General features: G+C 60.8%; 2 protein-coding genes across 2 annotated transcripts in view; one reads left to right on the top strand and one right to left on the bottom strand.

Annotated features, from left to right (window-relative positions):
• On the top strand, positions 2364-4245 carry SOX18 (SRY-box 18). Its single transcript, XM_018057480.1, has 2 exons — positions 2364-2838; positions 2988-4245. The coding sequence occupies exons 1-2, from the start codon at positions 2472-2474 to the stop codon at positions 3800-3802; spliced, it is 1182 nt and encodes a 393-aa protein (XP_017912969.1). The 5' UTR covers positions 2364-2471; the 3' UTR covers positions 3803-4245.
• PRPF6 (pre-mRNA processing factor 6) overlaps positions 15692-19405 on the bottom strand; it is a 35686-nt gene continuing 31972 nt past the window's right edge. The window contains exons 18-21 of the mRNA XM_018057481.1: positions 19140-19231; positions 18212-18326; positions 16314-16440; positions 15692-15921 (exon numbers count right to left, since the gene is read on the bottom strand). Of these exons, the coding sequence (XP_017912970.1) occupies positions 15769-15921; positions 16314-16440; positions 18212-18326; positions 19140-19231 (487 nt within the window). The 3' untranslated portion in view covers positions 15692-15768. The remainder of the gene's footprint in view (positions 15922-16313; positions 16441-18211; positions 18327-19139; positions 19232-19405) is intronic.

Genomic DNA, 19405 nt, shown 5'->3' on the forward strand with positions numbered 1-19405 from the left:
GAGACATAGGAACGCCTTCAGACTGTGGATGGACTGGGGGCCATAGCTTGGTGGCCAGAGAAGTCTTTGGGAACGAACTCCTCCCCTGGTGGATGTCCAGGGCCAGACCTCCACTCCCTACAGGACCTCATCTCCTATGGCAGAGTCCAGCCTCATCCCCACACCCAGGCAGACAGACACTGACACACAGACCACACACAGACACACACCTCTGATGCCCAACTGGTCACACCCATGACAGCCCTTCCACAGCCCCAGAGGAAGTATCCCCAGCCCAGAGGCTCCAAGGTCAGGGCCACCCTGACTGCAGCTCCCACCCCACTGTTTTCCCATCTGGATGGTGGGCCAGAGCTAATGTCAGCCTTACCAGGCAGCACACAGAGAAGGGAGCCTGACCCCGATGAGGTGGAGGTCACCTCAGGAGGCTCTCCCCTGCCTTGCTGAGCCCCAGCTCACAGGACGTGACAGCCAGACACCTGAGTCCTGGAGGTCAGCCAAGAGGGAGGGTCAGTGGCTGGCGCCAGGCGAAGCAGCCCTCCTGGGGTGTGGAGCCCTGGTGGTGAGGTAATTCTGGCCACGGAGCTCCCAGCAGCTTGAGCCGCTTGGCTCTCAGGGACTGCAGGGGGCCAGGCAGGGCCCTGAGGGACCCGAAGATCCACCACATGGTCAGGGGCTGGAGTGGAGGAACCAGAAGCCACCTCCCAAGCCCAGTGGTGATCAGCTCAGACTGCTGCTGCTCAGGCTGAGCCAGGCCTTTGACCCCAGACCACACCCAGAAGGCTGCAGGGCGATGTCACCTCTGCCAGATGCTGGTCCCATCTTCCTCACATGTCTCTTCTCCCAACCCCAGTCCACCCACATTGGTCAAAGGGAAACAGTCACATCTGGGAGACGCTGTACACCCGTCCAACCTCAGGGCCTCATTCTTGCCTACCTCCCAGGAAAAGCTAGTCTTCCCCCCAGACTCAAGGAGACCCCCTCAACTGTCCTCAGTCCATCAGCATGGGCTCAGTGTCCATTAATTAGGCGCCAGAGCCTGGGAGATGTGGAAACCTGATAGCAGCCACCCAACCCTACATGACAGAGCCTGCGCTGAGGATGGAATGCACACCCAACTGACCTCATGGTGGAGGACCCCTGTGGGGGTGCTGGCCTCTCCCCTGGACAGCTCAGGCGCAGCCGCTTGCGGAAGCTGTCAGACCCACAGAGGACCTGCCCCCTCATAAGCCCTGACTGGTGTAGAGGGACTACCAGGGACAGAGGATCCAGGAGTTCTGGCCACCCACACCTAGGATCACCATCACCTGAGGTCACACACCATGGAGCTCTCAACACATGGGATGGGGCTCCTGATGAGGTAGTGGAGCTACAGAGCTCGCAGACTGCCAGGGGATGTGCAGGAGGGAAAACTCATCCTACACCCCCAACACACACACTCACAGCCCCCTTAGAACCACCCTCAGCATGGGGGCAGGGGAGCAGCCTGCCTGGAGAACACCCCTCAGGGTCTGGGAACCCAGACACCCTCTGGAAGGGGTGGGAAGGGACTTCAAGGAGGCTGGCAGCTCCTCTGGACACCCTCAGGGGTCTGATGGCCCAGGGGAAGGCTACCTGCTACCTGACCCAGCCTCACTCCTGCAGCAGCACTGGCCTGGCCCACTGGACTGGGTAACCAGCTACTACAACTGGTCAGTCAGGCTCTGGGGAGGGGGATGAGGCGCTGGGCTCCACCCACTGGACCCCTTCTCTTGCTCTGCTATAGGTGCCTGTCATCTACCCTCTCTTCCAGGTACTCGGCTGCTGCGGTTTGCCGATTTTCCAGCGCTTGCAAGTGGGGTGGGGGACACGGTGAACATCTCCCTTAACCCCATGAACAGACCTGGGGAGCGGTGGGGGTGGGGGGAGGCTCAAAGTTCCCAGAGCTGCAAGTTCCACATGTAGGTGAAGGACAAGTGAGCAGTGACGCCTGGAGTTACTTAAAGCAGCTCTCTCAAGACACAAAGCACTTTTCCCAAGGTGAACTTCCCTTGGAGTCAGAATCTGCTGGGAAGGCAGCCGCCCCCGCCCCCAGTTCCTGCCCGAGGGTCTGATTCTGAAAGTCTGACAGCCCCCACAAGGCTGCCCCCTGCTAAGCTTCGGGCCACATCAGCCGCCCTCTCCCACTCAGGGGGGTCTCTCCTTCAGAGCGGGTGCGGGGGGCGCCGCTTCGAGGAGGCCGCGGCGGAATCTCGCCCCGCGGAGAAGAAAGGGAGCCCCGGGGAGGAGGGGGGCGGCCCCGGCCCGTCCCGGCCCGCCCTGTCCGCCACGCCGCCCATTGGCCCCCGCGCTGCTATATCTGGGCGCCCACCAGGCGAGAAGCCACTGCCGTCCCCACCACCGCCCGCCCGCGCAGCGCGTCCGACCCCGACGTGCCCGCCGCCCACCCTCCGCGCTCCCCGCGCTCCGTTCCGCCCAGGCCGCGCCCAGCTGGAATGCAGAGATCGCCGCTCGGCTACGGCGCACAGGACGACCCGCCCGCCCGCCGCGACTGTGCATGGGCCCCGGGCCCCGGGGCCGCCGCTGAGCCGCGCGGCCTCCCCGCCGTCCCCGCCGTCCCCGCCGTCCCCACCGCGCCCGCCGCGCCTGCCTCGCCGCCTAGTCCGCCGCGCAGCCCGCCTCGTAGCCCCGAGCCGGGGCGCTATGGTCTCAGCCCGGCCGGCCGTGGGGAGCGCCAGGGGACCGATGAGTCGCGCATCCGGCGGCCCATGAATGCCTTCATGGTGTGGGCGAAGGACGAGCGCAAGCGGCTGGCGCAGCAGAACCCAGACCTGCACAACGCGGTGCTAAGCAAGATGCTGGGTGAGTGGCCACGAGGCAGGGGCGGGAGCTGGGGATGGGGGGGCGGGAGGGGTCCCGGGGCACCTCACGCTGGGGCGCGCACTGGGCTCGGCTGTCAGCCTGCCAGGTCTCCCGACGGCACCCAGCTGACCCGCGCCCGCGGTCCGCAGGCAAGGCGTGGAAGGAGCTGAGCCCGGCGGAGAAGCGGCCCTTCGTGGAGGAGGCGGAGCGGCTGCGCGTGCAGCACCTGCGCGACCATCCCAACTACAAGTACCGGCCGCGCCGCAAAAAGCAGGCGCGCAAGGCCCGGCGGCTGGAGTCCGGCCTCCTCCTCCCAGGCTTGGCGGCGCCGCCCCCGCCGCCGCCGCCTCCCGAGCCCTTTCCCGCGGCTACGGGCCCGGCCCGGGTCTTCCGCGAGCTGCCGCCGTTGGGCGCCGAGTTCGACGGTCTGGGGCTGCCCACACCGGAGCGCTCACCGCTGGACGGCCTGGAACCCGGCGAGGCCGCCTTCTTCCCTCCGCCCGCGGCGCCCGAGGACTGCTCTCTGCGGGCCTTCCGTGCGCCCTACGGCCCAGCCGAGCTGCCCAGGAATCCAGGCGGCTGTTTCGGGGCGCCGCCGGCCGAGGCGCTTAGGACCGCGCCCGGCCCCGCCGCGCAGCTTTGCGGCCTCTACTACAGCGCCCCGGGCGCGCCGGGCCCAGGCCCCTATCCCGGCCCTCTGTCGCCGCCACCCGAAGCCCCGCCTCTGGAGAGCGCCGAGCCGCTGGGACCCGCCGCCGACCTGTGGGCCGACGTGGACCTGACCGAGTTCGACCAGTACCTCAACTGCAGCCGGACTCGCCCCGACGCCGCCGGGCTCCCGTACCACGTGGCGCTGGCCAAGCTGGCCCCACGCACCATGTCCTGCCCCGAGGAGAGCAGCCTGATCGCCGCGCTGTCCGATGCCAGCTCTGCTGTCTACTACAGCGCCTGCATCTCTGGATAGGTCGCCCGGGGCACTGTGCGATGGCTCTGTCTCTCTCGCAGGCGGAGTTGCCGCTACCTGTCACAGCCCCGCAGGAACCCGCGACGCTGGGCCTTGGCCTGGTCGAGGGCACCCCAACGGGAGGGTCCCCACGTACTGGGGCTTGGCCGGGAAGCCCAGGCCTAGGACGTGTGGGCTGACCCTGCTGGGGCTAAGCTTAATCCTTTTCTTGCAGTGTATTTTCTAGAACTAGGCTGTATTTTTTACTTTGCCTTTTTTATATTCATAAAACAATATATTTAAGTTTTAATTAAACTTTTTCTCCCAAGGGGTTTCAGTGATGTGAAGCACCAATGTAGCAAGGGCTTTTTAAATAACATTTGTTTGCTGTAAAGGAGGAGCCAGGAGCTGGGTCCCCCTGGACCAGGCGAGGCCACAATAAAGCACCTCACCTTTCCTCCGAACTCTAGTGTCTGTGGTTGTTGCAGGGGGGATGGGGGGGTTGGGGGTCCATCCCTCCAGGACACTACCCCAGGCAGCTGGTAGGAGGCAGGAGGTGTGGGCACTCCTCATCCTCCCAGCTCCTGTTCCCTGCCACTCTCTATTTTAACTCAGGCCTAATAAGGGTCAGACTACACCCAGAAATCCCCCCACACTCTCACCCAGGTTTCACCATCCTCATCTCATCCTTGAAACTTTCTTCAAGTCCAGTGACTGCCCAAGACAGCACCTCTTTCTGAAGGAGGCTGGTGGGGTTGACGCCTGTCTGCAGACCTGATATCCTGGACCCCAGTCCATCATTCTCACTCAACCCGGTGTCCCAAGACACAGTAGCACCATGACCAATCCCTGCGGCCCCCCAGGGTGAGCTGTGCAGGCTCTCCAGTAACACATGGCCAATGACCAGAGCACGGGGCTCAGGCGTCCCATCTCAAGCTTCCCACATTGGAATCCATCACTCTAGCCCTGTGCCCCATCCCTGCAGGACCAGATGCCCTTTCCATACAGCCTCCTTGGTCCCCCCAGCACTGGGGAGCCCATAAGTTCAGGGAAAGTTTGCAAAATCATCTTGGGCAATTCTTTCCTGGAACAGGGTCCCAACACCAGTCCTCCACACACCCACATTCTTCTCAGGGCCACACAGGTCTTCCAAGAGGTCTTCCAAGAGAAGGGGTCATGTGTCCCCCTGGCCTGTCCTCCCCCAGTAGTGTATGGGGCTGATCTCTGGCAACCCTTCCTGACATGGCACGTGCATCCTGGGACACGGGCATCTCACGACAATGTGGGCTGCTCCGTGGCTGCCGTGAGCCTGAACCTGACTACATGTGAGCAAGTTTGCACATGCTCTGAGCATGGCAGTGATGCTGTGACAATGCGACCATGTGATTCAACATGACCTTCCATGATGACTGTGTGTGACACCCAGTGTGTCTGAGACTCTGTGCACATGTGTCTCCCTGTCAGCTTGGGTGTCGGTGCACAGGGGTCCACTGCCTGAGTGTGTCTGAAGGGATGAACAGGCCGTGGGCTGTTCTTATTGGTGTCCTGCCTCCAAGGAATCACCTCTCTAAACTGGCATGAGCATCACACCTCAGCAGGTGGAATGGGGGAGCAGCACCTGGGCCCCCTTCACACCCATCCCCACCGCATTGTGAGCAGGGCCCAGAGACCTCCAAAACAAAGGGACAGAGAAAGACAAACTGAGGAGATGGATGTGGACATAGAGGAGCCCTGGGCAGGTCAAGGCACAGACAGAAATGGCCTCCAGGACACCGAGGACAGTGCTGGTACACAGGAAGAAAGCAGGGAATGAGGCCCAAAGGGACACGGGTGGTCCTGTCCAGCTGCATCCGTCATGGCCGGGGGCAGGGGATGGGGGGAGCTCTGAGACACCAATGCCGAGTCCAGGGCTTAGGCACAAAGGCCATGTCACCCATTAGTGTGCACATTCAGCTCCCATGGCCTCCGACTCCCACTTGGGGTGGGCCTGGGGGACAGGTGACCCATCCACTGGAGCCCCGGGTCAGCTGGGCTAAGGTGTGCCCCCCACCATGGGGGTAGTTTCTATAGGAGGCATACCCATAATAGCCAGAGTCTAGCAGCTTCTGCCCCCCTGACTCACCCCCAGGGCAGACCCTCCCATATCTTCACCCCACTCCCTGGCCAGGACACGGCAAAGGGAGTGCCAGCCCAGCTTCTACCGCTGAGAGACCCCTGCCTGGGCACAGGCATCACCTTACCTGTGCCCCCATCCCAGAGACACCCATGGACACACACAGAGGCTGACTGTCTCTCCTGTACTGGGAGCAGTTTTCTAGCATTCTCCTCACCTCACCCTTGGGGTGGGGGTGGGGATGAGGGCCCCAGGGTGCCCAAGTGGGAGCGGCCAAGCAGCTTGCCCCCCAGAAGCCCCTCCTCCGTTGCCAGGGTAGGAGGGGCAGGGTCTCAATTTGGGCCAAGTCCTTGGAGTCAGGGGCTGGGGGAATTCAGGAGCAGAATCAGGACAGCGAAAACACACACACACACACACACACACACACACACACACACACAGATGGCAGCTGTTTTCAGAGAGCAGTCAAGTGAGCACCACGCAAGACCCAGGGCAGACTGGCCTCCTAGGGCCTAGAGACCCTGGCCTCCTAGAGCCTAGAGACCCTGGCCTCCTAGGGCCTAGAGACCCAAGCCTCCTAGGCAGACCACAGCCTCAGGGCCTGGGTGGTTCCAGACTTGGATCAGGCTTCCCACCCCTCCCCCTCTTGGCCCCACCCACCTGCTTCCCCTAGGGTCAGGAGAAGGGAAGTCCCCACCCCCAGCTCCCGCTGAGTCAGGCTCACCAGGAACAGACCCAGGCGACCTAGCTCCTGGCACGAAGTTCTAGCAGCCTGGCCTGGCTAAGTCACAGCTCTCACGCCCAGGACCCAGCCTAGCACTGGGATGACCTAAGCCGAGGTGTGGAACCCTCCCCCCAAGCTGCCCAGAGGAGGAGGGGTTATGCCTGAGAGCAGGTACAGTGCACCCCCTCTCCCCAGTAGACATGGTTATCACCACCTCCACAACCTCAGTAACATCCCCAACACAACCAGCCACACACCATGCCAGCATCAGGGCTGCTCCCAACAAGGCTAGGCTGGGCAGGTGAAGAGGGACTTAACTCTTCACTTGATGGACAAACACCTTAGACAGCCCAGTCACTCAGTTGACAGCCTACAACACCTGTGTTGTTGTTGTTTAGTTGCAAAGTCCTGTCCGACTCTTTTGTGACCTCATGGACTGTAGCTTTCCAGGTTTCTTTGTCTATGGGATTTCCCAGGCAAGAATACTGGAGTGGGTTGCCATGTCCTCCTCCAGGGCACCTGGCTGACCCAGAAATGGAACCGTGGTAGCCTGCATTGGCAGGCGGATCCTTTACCACGAGGTGTTTTCAGTAAAGTAACATAAATGTGTATCTCTAATAACCAAATCTGAACAAGCAGATTAAGTATCTTAATCTGCACAGCAGGTAGGTTGTTTACCGTCTGAGCCACCAGGGAAGCCCAATACACTGGAGCAGCTATTCCCAAAGGAGGGGATCCAGAGCAGCTGACCTCCCATCCCAACAGGTCCTCAAAACCAAGACTTGGTCCTCTACCCACCCGCCCACTGCCACTGCTGCCCCAGGTTGGGGATGGGCCCTAAGGAGCAGGCTCCAGTCCAGTCCACAGAGGGTTTGGGCCAAGTATGTGGAGGTTCCTGATCCAGGACTGGGGAGGAGGAGGGATGGGAACACCGATGTTCCTCCTCTTTTGTGTTTCAGAGCACAGCCCACTCTGCTTCCTCCCACCCCCTCTACCTCTGCACAAGCACCCAGACTCCCAGGGAAGTCCAGCAAGGCTCCCCACCCTCTGCCTTATCTCCCAAGACCCCATTGCCACCCCCTGTCCAGCTCCAACCAGCACAACCCCGCCCCACCCTCTAGGACCCGTCCCTTCCCCTGTCCCCTCCCCCACGACCCCGCCCTGTCCCCCCATGACTCCACCCCTTGCCTCACAAACCCGCCCCTCCCCCACACAACTCCGTTAGCCCCACAACCCCGCCCATCTCCACGACCCCGCCCCGTATCCCACGGCCCTGCCCGCCCGCGCGAGAAAACAGGAAGGGGCCCGCGGCGGCGGCGCTGGGAGGAAGCGCAGGAAGCGGCGACGGGTGCGGCGCTTATCTCGGGCCGCAGCCGGACCCCTGGCCTCACGCCCCGCGCAGGCTGGGCAGGGGGCGCGGCAGCGTAGTAGAGGCCTGCTCACCTGGTTGGGGCCCTGGCTGCCTCACCTCCCAGCCACAATTGTCACAACCGGGCCATGGAGAGAGGCGACAGGACTTCACTGAACCAGGCTGTGCCCCTCCAGCCCGGTGGGTGACCCAGGGGCCAGCGTCCAACCTCAGGGCACTCCACCTCCCCCACAGCGCACAGTACCCTCCTCCCCCAGGCCCTGACCTCCCCATTTCCCCCAAACAAGGACTCGTTTCTCCCAGCAGGTGCTCACTCTCTGTTGGTTCTTCCGGGCTTTAACTTGGGGTTGGGGGGATGGTTGGTTGTTTCTGTTTACAAAGCTAGGTCTTTTCCTGGAGAGGGGGCAGGATAGGGACTATCCCGGGGCGCCCCCCTACCAGGGTCCCACAGGCCACTGGCAGGGACAATGGGCGCCAACACCTGGCACTCCTCCCCCATGAGTATATGCTTTGCTTCCTGGAGTGGGGGCCGCCTGTGTTTCCGCATCAACCATGGCTGCAACAGCCCTCCGTGCACACCTGCAGGCGAGGACCCAACACTCAGGCTCACAGGCAAGGGCCAAGGGCCCTCAGGTCTGGTGCAGGTGTTTCCTCCCTGGCTTTGGTAGCCCCCAGCGCCAGATGCAGGGTCTGACCGACTCACGTCCTGCCTGAGTCCTGGCTCCGGGAACATGGGAGGTGCCTCTGTTCTGAGTCTGGCATGGCAGGCACTTGTCTCTCCTACCACCTCCTGGTGCTCAGCTGGGCTGGGGTGGTGGCCAGTTGGGGAGGGGACATGGGGGAGGTGCTGTTGGGGCCCATGAGTGGGCGTCGGGCAGGGCAAAGCACTTTGCGGTTCTCAGAAGAGCCAGTGCTTTGGGTTGGCACTGACCCCAGCCCTATAATCTGCTGGCAGCCTGGGAAGGAGCAGAGTTGGGAGGTAGGGAGAGACTGGGGCCCATGGGTGGGGCAGGGGAACACACAAGTGGCACAGTTGGGATTAACTTCTTGGTTTTCTGAATCCAGAAACTAGTTTGCCGGTTGTCCATGTTCCAGATGTTCTTTCAAAGGCTCCCAGTCTGGGGAGGCTATGGGACTCGGACTACCCTTCAAAGCCTGCCTGGGCCCTCCTTGCAGCACTGTGCATGGGGGGTCTAGCTCCCTGGCCAGTGCCCTGCAGCCCCATCTGGCACCCTGCACAGCCCCTCCCTCTGGGCCCCAGACTCCACCCCGGTGGAAGCTGCTTAAGAAGGCACGCATGTAGGGCAAGGCGCCACAGGGTGCAGGCCCCAACCCCACCAGGTGTGTGCTCCAGAAATAGTGCAAGAACCAGGCTCAGGCCACATGCCTGGGGCCTTGGTAGGGAAGGCAGGGCACGGGCCTGGCAGATGCCTTGCATCCACAAAAGGTGGGGCCCATCCACTGCACAAACCACCTATACTCTGCCCTTGGTGGCCCCATGACCCATGGCCCTGACCTCACCATTGAGTCTCTTTCTATCTGTCTGCTGGTCCTTCACTACTGGGGCAACTCTGACAGAAGCCCCCAGGAAGAAACTGCAGGTCCCAGCTGCAGGAACACTGTCTGCCCCTGTGGTTGCGGCCCAGGACCCAGACGGAGATTGTGGCCCTGTACCTGAGGCCTCTATCCCTCCTCCCAGCTCCCCTGAAACGGGTTTGCTGGAACCTGCCTCGGGCATGGGTGGATGGAAGGGCTACCTGTTGCCCACCCACCATGGCAGCAGCCATGACTGCCCAGGAGGCCACACCAAAGTGGTGTTATGAGCACTCTCTTCACAGGCCCTGGGGCTGGGGCTGAGAGCCAGGTGCCCTTGAGGAAGAGGGGTCACAGGGGAGGGGGAAGCCTCTGTGGAGGGCCTGTCCCTGCACCCAGATCCTCGGACTCTCTTACTGACCTTCTCCAGGCCTGACTCCCCCAAGCACTGTGCTCCAACCAAAGTGGGCCTTTCCCCTCCTACCTGGATACCTGGCCACAGCCCCAGGCTTACATAGCAGGAGCCAGCCATGTGACTGCTCCCCTCAGCTGCTGCTCCATCAGCGTTCCCCAACTTCAAGATGAGGACTCACCCAGGGACTCAGGTCAGCACTCTGGGGTTGCCTGGACCTCACCCCATTCACATCCAAGCCTCTCCTTCAGCCTTAACTGCACAGGCCCCCTTCACACCCAGAGCATGCTCTCATGGCCTGGTAGCCGTTAGGTGAATGAATGCATCCTGAAGTCCCCACACATGAGTGTCCCTCTGCTTGGGACCTGGCTCTCATCCCAGCTCTCACACTTCCTGGCTGAGATTTGGGGCAAGTCCTGAAACCTCCTATTGCTTCAGTTTCCTAGTTATGAACCATGGACAGTAGTTGCTGCTCTGCTCAGACTGAGATGTTTACACCAAAACACTGGGGGTGATCAGGGGCAGCTGTGCCCTACTGATGGCACCAAGACCTGTCTGTATCTCTCCTGCTTGCCTCTGTTCTGTCAGGGTGCCCCCGGGCAAGGCTGCTTCAGTACCTACTGGTCCTGTCCACCTGATGACAGGTGTGCCTGCCAAGCATCTGCCTTGGCCAGGTGCTCTGCCTGCCCTGCTCCCTACTTCTCCACAGGCTGTGATCTGGGAGGGGCCACAGACCTCCAGTCCTAGAGATCGGACCCCCACCCGTCCAGCCAAGCACAGGGTCCCAGAGGGCAAGACGGTGGGTCCCTGGCTGGTCTGTCCAGTCCCACAGAGGGGCTGCTGCCACACTTCCCAGGCCGCAGGAAATGGCCTGGTCCAGCTTGCAGCCAGGGCCACAGCTCGCTTCCCTTCAGGCCCGTTTCCTTTATCCGGTTGTTTTGCTCCGAATTCACAAAGCTCAGCCTTCCTCTCCCCTCCATTTCCACCCTTCCCCCATCCCAGAGTGGAGCAGGACGGATACGCTGCTACATTTTAGGGCCAGCAGGAGTCTCCCACCCCCCTCCCCTCTTTCCCCATCCACATTCCCGCCCCCCTCCCCACCCCCGCTGCATGCAGCACCGAGGGGGAGTCCCATCCCATGGCGCCCCCTGCTGGTCAAGCCTGGGAGCATCACCCCACGGCTCTGCCTTGCTCCTCGAGTGTCGGTGGATCGAGGTGCGGACCGCGGCGGCCAGACCCCACAGTTGGTAGGCGAAGAGAGGTGGAACCGGGCCGCAGCACCAGCTCAGTTTATTGGGGCCTCGCTCGGAGCAGAGGGCGGACCCCTTCCGGGACCAGCTCGCCAGGGGGGCACTGCCTCCAATCCCAGCCCTGGGAAGAGTGCGGGCCGCAGCGAGGGAGGGGCTCTTTCCCAGCCCCGTGCGCTCGGGGTGCTAGGAGCCCCAGGAGCTGTCAGTGGCCGCGGCGCGCAGCGCGAACAGCTTCTCCCAGCAGGTGGCGACGGCATCTAGGGCACGCAGCAGGAGCCGCCTCCGGCCGCCCGGACGCCAGGAAGGGCGCGTCTCCGGCCGCCAGCTCCGCTGTCGGGGACGCGTCGGTCAGGGCGTGGGCACGGTTCCCACCCTCTCCTCCCCACTAGCTTGTGTCGGGTCCCTGGGAAGGGAGGCCGCGGCCGTGGGAGCGGGCGGGGACGCGCACCTGGCGCAGCTTCCGGCAGTGGCGTCGCATCACCGCCTCAGTGCGCACCGCCACAGTCCACGCCGCCTTCTCCAGAGCCCCACGACGGCCCCCGGCCACCGCCCCACGTAGGGTCCGACCCAGGGCCACGATGGACAGTAGAATACTGTGCTCCTGGGAGGGGAGGAGACGAGGGACTGGGGGAGGAGCCTGGTGGGGAGTGGGCTGGAGGGCTTGGGTGGGAGTTGTCTCCATACCTTCTGGGCGCCACATGAGACTCCCACCCGGCCCCGCCGTCGGGAGACCGCGTCTCCAGTCAGGTTTTTCTGAATGAAATGGAGGTGTCTGAAGCCCGGTCCAGCCCCTTCGACCCTTGGCCTGGTCCACCTCACCGCGGCCTGCAGGTCCTCGAAGATAACCGCGCGGTAGTGGTGAAGCACGTCGGGGACGCTGCAGGCGCGGATCCCGGCCCGGCCCGGAGCGGCCCCCAACAGCGCCAGCAGGAGCGCCCAGAGCGTGGACTTGGGAGGCCCCTGGAAGGGATACCGGCTCTAGAGAGGGGCCGACCCTCCGACAGCGCTTCGGGTAATGTGCTCCCCTCCACCCCGTCCCCCGCCCCTCCCCGCCACACACAGGGACTGTATGAGCTTGTATAAAACAGAGATACTGCCATCAGTTCAACAAATGCTCTAGGCACCACTGCTCTAGCAGGTCTGGGGAAAGATAAGCATTAGCACCCGCAACCCTGCTCTGCCCAAGTACCAAGACTGGAGGGCTGAGCTAGGTCTGGGTACAGCAACAAGCACCCTCCATATAGCTTTGCTCCTGGCCATGCCCTGACCCATGCCCATCAGAACTGGGCTCTCCTCTGCTGGGCACCCAACCCCTGGCACTCTGCTCACCTCCAGATGCCCCACAGGAGAGGGAAGAATCTGCCCCCCTCTATCGCTGGGCAGCTCCCCCCATCAGTGGCTTGCTACCAGCTCTGAGAACCATGGGAGCTGGGGTCCCTCTGCACCCCCACCCCAACCAGGACAGGGGTGAAGGCTCAGAGTTCAAGGCCACACCCCTTCAGAAGGGGAAGGCTTGGAGAAAGCTGGAGGTGAAGGGAGGAAGGGGACCATGTTCCATCCCACCAGGCCTCCCCTCACCTAGAATAGGGAACTGGCTCTCATGGATAAGAAGCCACCACCACCCCACCCCCACCCCACCCCCACCCCCACCCCACCGCCAGAAGCCCAAACATCAGAGAGAAAGCTGCTTGTTGAAAGGCTCCCAGCCCCCAGGCTGGAGTCACACAGCGGCTGGAAATTAATCATGCGAACCCAGCGAGACTTGGGACTCAGACACAGAACTTGACTGTGAGACTTGGGACTCGGACACAGAACTTGACTCTGCTTCCCAGCCCAGTAGGAGAACCTGACCACACAGGGCTGGAGCTGGTGTCCAAGGGAGCTCTGCCTGAGGCACCGGGCAGTGCTAGCTGGGGGAGCACATGCAATTATTAGCCGTGGCCCCTTCTCCAACTACCCCCTCCCCAGACAAGTTTCACAATGGGCAATTCAGAGTCACCCCTCTGCCTGTTGAGAGCCAGAGATCATAGTGAGAACAAGAGCCACTGGTGCTGGAGGGATGTCCAAGTAGGGTAGGTTGGTTGCCCAGGGGGTCTTGGGAAGGCCTGTTGGCCCTTGAGCAGGGCCCGAGGCTGAGGCCGTTCAGCCCCCGAGGACAGGGTGGCCCCAGCACAGGAGGGCAACTCCCCCTCCCTCTGTAGCTGCCAGGAAGGACAGGCAGGAGCACCCAGGCCAGGCGGCGGTGACAGGAACCAAAGGGGATTTCCCGGTGGGGGCACTGAGGGACGGCAGCCCAAGACAGCTCCCACCCCGGCGGCCCACAGCTGCTCACCATGGGCCTCTCAGGATCAGGCTCTCCCTCACTCCCGCCAGGGGACCTCGGACATGATCCTGGGGTCCTCAGGTAGGGAGTGCGGCTGCCACTCCAGGTCCAGTTCCGAGCCCGGCCAACAGAGCTCCCCTGGACGCAGGCGGAGGCAGGCGGACAAGGCTTTTGAAGTTGGCTCCTCTGAGCAGAGGGAGGGAGCAGGAGGGAGGCCCAGGATCCCAGCCTTCCCCCTCCCTCTCCCCACCCCCTATCCAATCACTTCTTCAATTAACCTGACCCTGAAGCCCAGCCCTAGAGGGCTGTCTTCCCATCCAGTGGATCCTGGATTAAGCCATCAACCGGGGAGATCTCCTCCACCATGGCAGGGGTAGGGTGCTAGGTGGGCATGGAGCAGGGTGGGGCCCAGCTGGCAGGGGAGGGGAGCCAGGAGAGGCAGGGGCCTGCCAGCACCCTCCTCCAGGACCTTCCTTGGTGGTCAGCAGGTGCTGTCTCTTCCAGGAACCTGAACGCCGGCAGGACCAGATGAGCAGAACTTCACCTGCCCAGCCCCCAGCTCCTCCACCCTGACGTCCGGGGGTCCTGCCCCAGCAGGTCCCAGGAAGGGGACTTCCCAGCACCTCGCTGGCCCAGCGCTCAGCCGAGATGCCTCCTGCTGCTCATCCCTCCTGGGTCAAGGGGGTCTTTCGCTGGGGAAGTTCATGGCCACTCGCCCAAACCACCTTGCAAGGAGCTGGACCAGAGCACCCTGCCGGGCACCCTATGGACACCATCCTGCCCTGCCTCCAGCAGTGCTTCAGAACAAGGGGAGCCAAGGAACTCAGCCTTGAGCTGGAACTGAAACATGTCAGTGGAAGAAAAGCTATGTTTTCCCCAGGAAGAAAAGCAGTTTCACCACCACCCCAAGGCATTGAGAAAACGACCCCCAAGCAAATGAGAACGACATTTGCAGGTGCTATCAGATGCTCTGGAACCCTCCAGCCCTGCAGGAGGTCTCACCTGACCTGAAGTCAAAGGAAATGTCCAGGAGAAGCCACACCCAACTGAGAGCTCCAGCTGCCTGTGGCCGTAGCCTGGGCCTCAGTTTCCACATCTGTGGAGGGACAGGCTGGCTTTCAAGCTCTCAGAAGGGCAATGGGCAGGACCCCTCCCACTTCCTCCAAAAATGACCAAAGGAAACTCCAGAGGCTCAGTGAAAACACACAGGAACCTCCTCACGGCTGTCCAGACTGGCCTCATGGAGGACAGGAAGGATTTCATCTCAGACCACCCTGAGGCACCAGCACTTCCTGAGCCCATGCAGGGACAGTCTGATCCTGCCCCGGGCTGGACCCAGCAAGGTCTGTCCTCTATAGGCAGACGCCCGCGCCCTAGGTGTTCACAGGGAGGGCGTGCCCCCAACCCTCGGCAGCCACAGGTCAGTGACTAACTCCAACATGAGGCAGAGAAGCCCCTCTGGGATCACTTCTTACAAGAATGTGTGGGAACAACGGCCAGCCGCCCTTCTTGTCACCACAAGTGACAATCCGCCCACTGCCTCTGGACCACCCTTGACCTCCAGCTAGATGCCTCCACCCATAGCCAACACACCCCCTTCCCAGAGAGCTGGCTAGTTTCCAACTGGACACAAACCCAGGGATCCAGAGCCCAAGGAAATCTCCTGTCCTCACATGGTGGAAGCATATTCAAGTCTCCAGGTAAGCAGTGCATTTTCATCCAGAGAATGGGTCCAAGAGCTTTAGGGTAAAAATCACTAACTACAAATTAGCAAAAATGAACTCCCCCTCTCACATGCCGAGGGCCTCTTTGCCATCCTATGGTAGAACCTCAGGGCCCAGGCCCAAGAGCACTCAGGAAAGTCACTCTCCTGGGATGCACACAGCCTGCCGCTGGGGGACAGGAGGCACAGACAGGGCAGGAGAAGACCTGTACATGCAGGCACCGGAGTCACCTGGCCAGCTGGGCCCTCACTGTTTCCACACACAGCTTTTACCCAGAACACAAGTTCCTGCCTCCATCTCCAAAAAGCCTTGGAGAGTTGCCCAGCTCTGCTGGTGCTTCCTCTGCAGGGCATAGGCTCTTACAAGGTCTGGAGAGCTAGCCCTATCCAGTGTGAGGGCCAGACTGGGGCGGTCAAAGCACATGAGGGTAGGATTTGGAGAAAACCCGCTGCCACAAACCCCACGACTACTAGAAAACCTTTAATCAACAACCAGGACAGCCACCACCCCCGCCCTACCCCCACCCCTGCTCAGGACACTCAGAAGGTGTTCTTGATGCGCGCTGCAACCAGCACCAGGATCTCCCCGATCTTCCGTTGCCAGTTGGCGATGTCCTTGGACGTGGCACACCACAGCTCCCCGTGCCGGGGCTCGGCGTTCTCGCAGCGCCTCCTCACCTCCTCCCGCTGCTCCTGGGTGGGGATCGCAGGTGCTTGAACCAACCCACTCCCACTGCACTCTACCAGCCCTCACACCAGTGTCCGCACCTGCCCCCTAAAGAGGACCCACCTTCCACATCGGGGTGGGGGTGGCGGGGGAGACCCCGAGGGCGCTAGGCTCTGGGAAGTCTGTCTAGCAGGACAGGATGGCTATGACACAAAGACAACCCTCAGGCCTCCAGCTCCAGCCCTGTTTCTGCCACAGCCCATCACAACCAACTTGTTAAAAGATGCCCCCGAGCATCTAAATTTCAGGCTGAGAGACTCCAAGGCTACAGCCAGAAAGCAACCATGGAAGCTGTGTCACCCGCCAGCACTTCGTTTGGGACTGGTGGGGTGGGGATCATGGGCAGCAGGCGCCTCACCTCTGTGCCGTGCTGCAGCTCAAACTTGTAGAAGAAGGCCCAGGCATCCCCCAGATCCGAATCAATCTTCACAGTGCGGTGGAACCACTCCCGGGCCTTGGTGATCTTCCGCTCGCTCCAGAATAGCCTATTGAGAAGCAGCAGGAGGGGACCAGGTGGCCACAGATCAGCGCTGGTGGTGCTCCGGGGCTGCGGGAGCCACACTGGGGGCAACCCTGGCCTGCTCAGGTCATAGCTGGCTCCACGGTGGGCTAGACCTCAAGCCTGGGGACCCGCTGCAGTGGCACAGAGTCAGGCACAGGGACTGCTGGTCTTGACCTCTCCCTGGAGAGCTCAGGCTCCATTGGGGTGCCAACGGATGAGGCCTGGCCACCTAGAAACCCCTCCAGGTCATTACCTGAAACCCTCCTTCCTTCAAGTGTCCACCTAAGGCAGTTCTCAGAAAACCACCCACAGAGCAAGAAATTATTACCTTCCTCTGAGTAAAATATAGGGAGATGAAAGTAACCGATTGGACAAAAAATTCAATCAAGGCTGTGGTTAGGGAAAGAGAAGTTTCTGCCTGCTCCTCCTCTTCACCTTCTGGAACATTCTGTCCTACCAGGCATCTCCAGAAGGAGCTGAAGCCCACACTGAAAACCTGGTCTAAAAGCAGACACAGACCCCTGAATCCAGGCCCAGGAGAAGATCCACAGCATCAGAAACCGAGTCAGGGTCCTGGGAGCCTTCCCCACGTGCCAGTGAGGGCATGATGGGCACGCTGACAGCCAGCTCCACCAGCTCTGCAGTCAAGTTCCAGAGCAGATGTGCACTAGGCACCTCCAGGCAGCTGCCTTGGCTGGTCTCAGCTACAAAAGGGAGTAATTTCATGCCTGATAGCTTGATTGTTTTTTAAGCCTTGTGGTATTCTTAATTGCTCAGTGTCAGATAAAGTGTGATTTAAAGAGCACAAACCCAGATAGCAGCACACAGAGCACCAGCCTGGGAACAGCAAGGAGGGACCTGTTTACTTTACAAAGCCTTTTACGAGGTTTTATGGCAGCCCTATCGGAGTGGAGCAGGAGGTGGAAGCACAGGCGAGAGGGAAGGAGCCCCGGGGACCCAGGTGGGGCCTCAGAAGTTCGTGGGAAGCCCCACACGCAGCACCCTCAGCCCCACAGCAGCCAGAGAGGAGGTGTTGGCACTGAGGAAACAGCTGGGCCAGCAAGAGCACACAGGAACCTCTGGCCCCACATACCCCCTGCCCTAGGCAGAGCCCTGACAAGCCCTCCACCCCAAGCCCAGTCACTTCCCAGCCTGACCACACCCAACCGCAACCCGGCACTCAGGTTCCGCTCCTCTCAGGCCACTGTCCTCCTTTGAGAAGGGAACAGAGAAGGTTCAGGAGGTTCTGAAGGCCCTCCACGCCTCCCCAGGGAGCCCCGGGCCCAGTACCCTGCACAAGCTGACAGTGGGGGGTCGCCTGCCCACCTCCTCTTGTCCTTGAGGGAAACACCCTGAAGGACAGGTGGCCTCCACACCCCCAGGCACACCAAGAGCCTGACCAATGGCCCTAGATTGTTCCCAGGGTTACACAGGTCAAACAGTCTGGCTTTTGGCATTAACACAATGGAAACAACTGTCTTGCTTACAGCTGTTGAACCAAAAAAGGTTCACTTGTAACCTAAATTCCGTGTGACCAGTGTCAGCAGGCCTGTCTGTCCTGCAACCCAAGACCCATGTTGGAATAAACTGAAAAGTGCCAGAGACAGAGAGCACAGAAACCTGAGAAGGAACCAGGACAAGGGAAGGAAGGTCAGGGGCCCTCCCAAGGGTCATGACCAGGGAAGACTGCCTTGTTCTGGGGACCTGGAGACCCCAGCAAGAGGACTGGCACGGCCACCAGGACCCCTACTCACTTGGCCACAGCCAGGAGCACGTGGGGGTCATGCTCACACTTCTTCAGGGCATCCACACTCTTGGTCTTCCGCTGGGGCCTTGCCTCCAGGAAGATGGCTTCAGACCACAGGACCCCTGAAATCCAGACGTGCAGATGCCCATCTCAGCCATCATACACAGGGAGGCCTTTGAAGACTCAGGATATCCCCACCTGTGCCTCCTGCGTGGCCGCGCTGCCTAGGCTGCCCCCCTACTCCATACCCTGCAACCTCCACCCTGGCCCAGAGCCGCAGGGCCCCACTGGCAAGGCCATGGTATCATCCTGGGGGCGAGGAGGCTGGAAGTCCTAACAGCCTCCAACGTTTCATACTCACTGACTAACTTCACAGCCGAGAATTCACTGTAACAAAGTAACAAAAAGTGCTACCAAGGATTTATGCAGAAAGATAACCTGGGATTGATACCAGCCTAGAGATCGCCCTGAGGCCATATACCTGACATAAACCCAGAAAATTCTACGATGCCACTAAACTGTTCATTGTTAAGGATTGAGTGATAATGAAAAATCCTCACAGAATTTTCAACTGTAAAAAAAAAGGGGACAAAACAAAATACACAGTATGACTTGATTTTGTGCAATAATACAAATTGTAAAAATACAAAAAAGCTAAAAGCAGTGATTTCCGAGTACTGGGCTCACAGCAATTTTCATGTTCTCTTTTTTTACTCCAAATTTATTTATACTGCACATGCACTAACTTACAGACTTGGGGTAAAATAGTAAAAAATTAACTTCTATAAGAAACAGAAATGGTAGCATCTTAGAACATGCGGTCCAACTGCCCACATTGAAACTTGAGTTCAATCATCTAAATGACCAAGCATAATGGAAGAATTTTTGTGCCTGAATCTGGCACCTGCTGCCCGCAGCCTGGGGTGGGTGCTCACCAGAGTTGGGGCACTCCTGCAGGGCCTTGGCCATGAGCGTGCTGGCGATGTTCTTCAGCCCCGCACGGTACTCCAGCCGCACAGACTCCAGCCTGTAGAGAGAAACCCGGGCAGGGTAGAGCACTGTCCACTGGCAGCCTGATGACGAGCAGAAGGTCCTGAGGAGCCTCAGTAGCTGGAGTTGTTTGTGCTGCCCAGCAGCTCATCCACCAGAGAAGGGAGACGTGGGTGATCCCCAACCTTAAGCCTATGGGCGGCCATAAACC

The sequence above is a fragment of the Capra hircus genome, chromosome 13 (genome assembly GCF_001704415.2).
Source record: "Capra hircus breed San Clemente chromosome 13, ASM170441v1, whole genome shotgun sequence".
Taxonomy (NCBI): domain Eukaryota; kingdom Metazoa; phylum Chordata; class Mammalia; order Artiodactyla; family Bovidae; genus Capra; species Capra hircus.

Excerpts from the sequence above, each read along its gene's own strand:
- SOX18 (XM_018057480.1), top strand. The coding sequence starts at position 2,472 with ATGCAGAGATCGCCGCTCGGCTACGGCGCACAGGACGACCCGCCCGCC. Across the intron at positions 2,839-2,987 it reads GGTGCTAAGCAAGATGCTGG|GCAAGGCGTGGAAGGAGCTG; the intron begins GTGAGTGGCCAC and ends CGCGGTCCGCAG.